Source organism: Buceros rhinoceros, unplaced genomic scaffold, assembly GCF_000710305.1.
Source record: "Buceros rhinoceros silvestris isolate BGI_N320 unplaced genomic scaffold, ASM71030v1 scaffold19326, whole genome shotgun sequence".
Taxonomy (NCBI): domain Eukaryota; kingdom Metazoa; phylum Chordata; class Aves; order Bucerotiformes; family Bucerotidae; genus Buceros; species Buceros rhinoceros.
Genome location: NW_010417158.1, coordinates 20439 through 21806, shown reverse-complemented (window position 1 = coordinate 21806; position 1368 = coordinate 20439). Strand labels below are relative to the sequence as shown.

At 36.9% G+C, this 1368-nt stretch overlaps 1 protein-coding gene across 1 annotated transcript in view; it reads right to left on the bottom strand.

Annotated features, from left to right (window-relative positions):
* Positions 1-1368, bottom strand: part of TRAPPC10 (trafficking protein particle complex 10) — a gene marked incomplete at its 5' end in the record, with an annotated part of 31398 nt that overhangs the window by 13115 nt on the left and 16915 nt on the right. The window contains one exon of the mRNA XM_010138114.1: positions 8-353. Within this exon, the coding sequence (XP_010136416.1) occupies positions 8-353 (346 nt within the window). The remainder of the gene's footprint in view (positions 1-7; positions 354-1368) is intronic.

Sequence of the window (1368 nt, the reverse complement as noted above, 5' to 3'; positions counted from 1 at the left end):
TCCTGCTGTGTTCAAAGAGTTATCTGAGGGACTCCGTTCATACATTTCATATAGCTCCAGTGCTGGCAAGTTTCTTGACAAAGGAAAGCCTGAAACTTCATTTGGAAAGCTGATAACACCATTAAAAGTTTTGTGCTTAGTGAGCCACTCAGCTGTTTTTCTGTAACTATTCTTTTCAACGTTGAAGTGAACATGGATGGCCATCTGATCCACGTGGACAGGGATTGGCATTTGGCTCAGCAAAGTCAAGTCAATAGACAACTTTCCACCCACATGGACAACAGCATTTGGAGGGTCAAAATGTAGAGTTTTCAACTGCGCAAAGGAGTGCATAGGCAATATAACCTTTTGATCTGGAAAGATAAAACCAGAGATTTTATTCTTCTCCAGTGATGCTGGAGATCAGCAAATCTTTCCTTGTCAAAATTTAACCCCTAGAATTAAACAGATCAACAACTTTTCACAATGAAACCTTTCACAACAAATCAATACTTTCATACTTTGGTTTATCTTGCACAGAATGAGACTTAAACATACTGAGAATTGTTTTCTGACAGTTATGTCTACTACTAGCTTAGTACTTAGGCTATTAAAAACAACTAAACTAGGAGATAGTGTCTAAGCAGAAATTTTAGAATTTCACTACTACATCAACAGCAGCATGAAGTGACAAGCTTCCCAAAGCACACAAATTAAGAGTGAGTACAAGTTTAAGAAATGATCGGACTGGTGCCTTGAACCATCAGCTTTACTATACAAGGCTTTTTCATTCTCTCTTCTAGATTCCAAAACCCAGCAATGAGGCAGTATCAAAATTTGCTTAAGAAGCAAGTCTAAAATAACATATTACTTGTGGTATATTCATTTATCAAGAAAAACCTCTGCATTAAAATGAACAGTCTTCAGATCTACAGGAAGTATTCTGCATGAATTTGAATTATGGTCAATATCCAAGGACAAGGTATTACTGAAGCAGCAGGAAGAATAAAGAAAAGATGTAGGATGGTCAAAACAATAACCTGCAAGTGGATGGAAACAGATCTAGCATCAGAAGAAGTATAGTCACAGAGCTGCATTCTGCATGTCAGTAATGTAGGGAGAAAGATAAGTTAGGAACTGAAAAAAAAAAAAACCCACACAAGATAAATTATGAGCTGTCAAAGCAGAGAAACAGGAAAGTGAAGGAAAACAAAGACTTTCCGGTATTCAGGATGAAAATGTTAATTGCCCTTTCATCTTAGACTATTCTTAATTATTGCAGAAGTTTTCTAAGTGTTCTGGAGGTGACAAGAAAAGAATCACATTGGTTCAGAAGTTGCACACAAGGTAATGAAACCAGTCAGAAAAAGCCTTCCAAGCTGCTTTTAG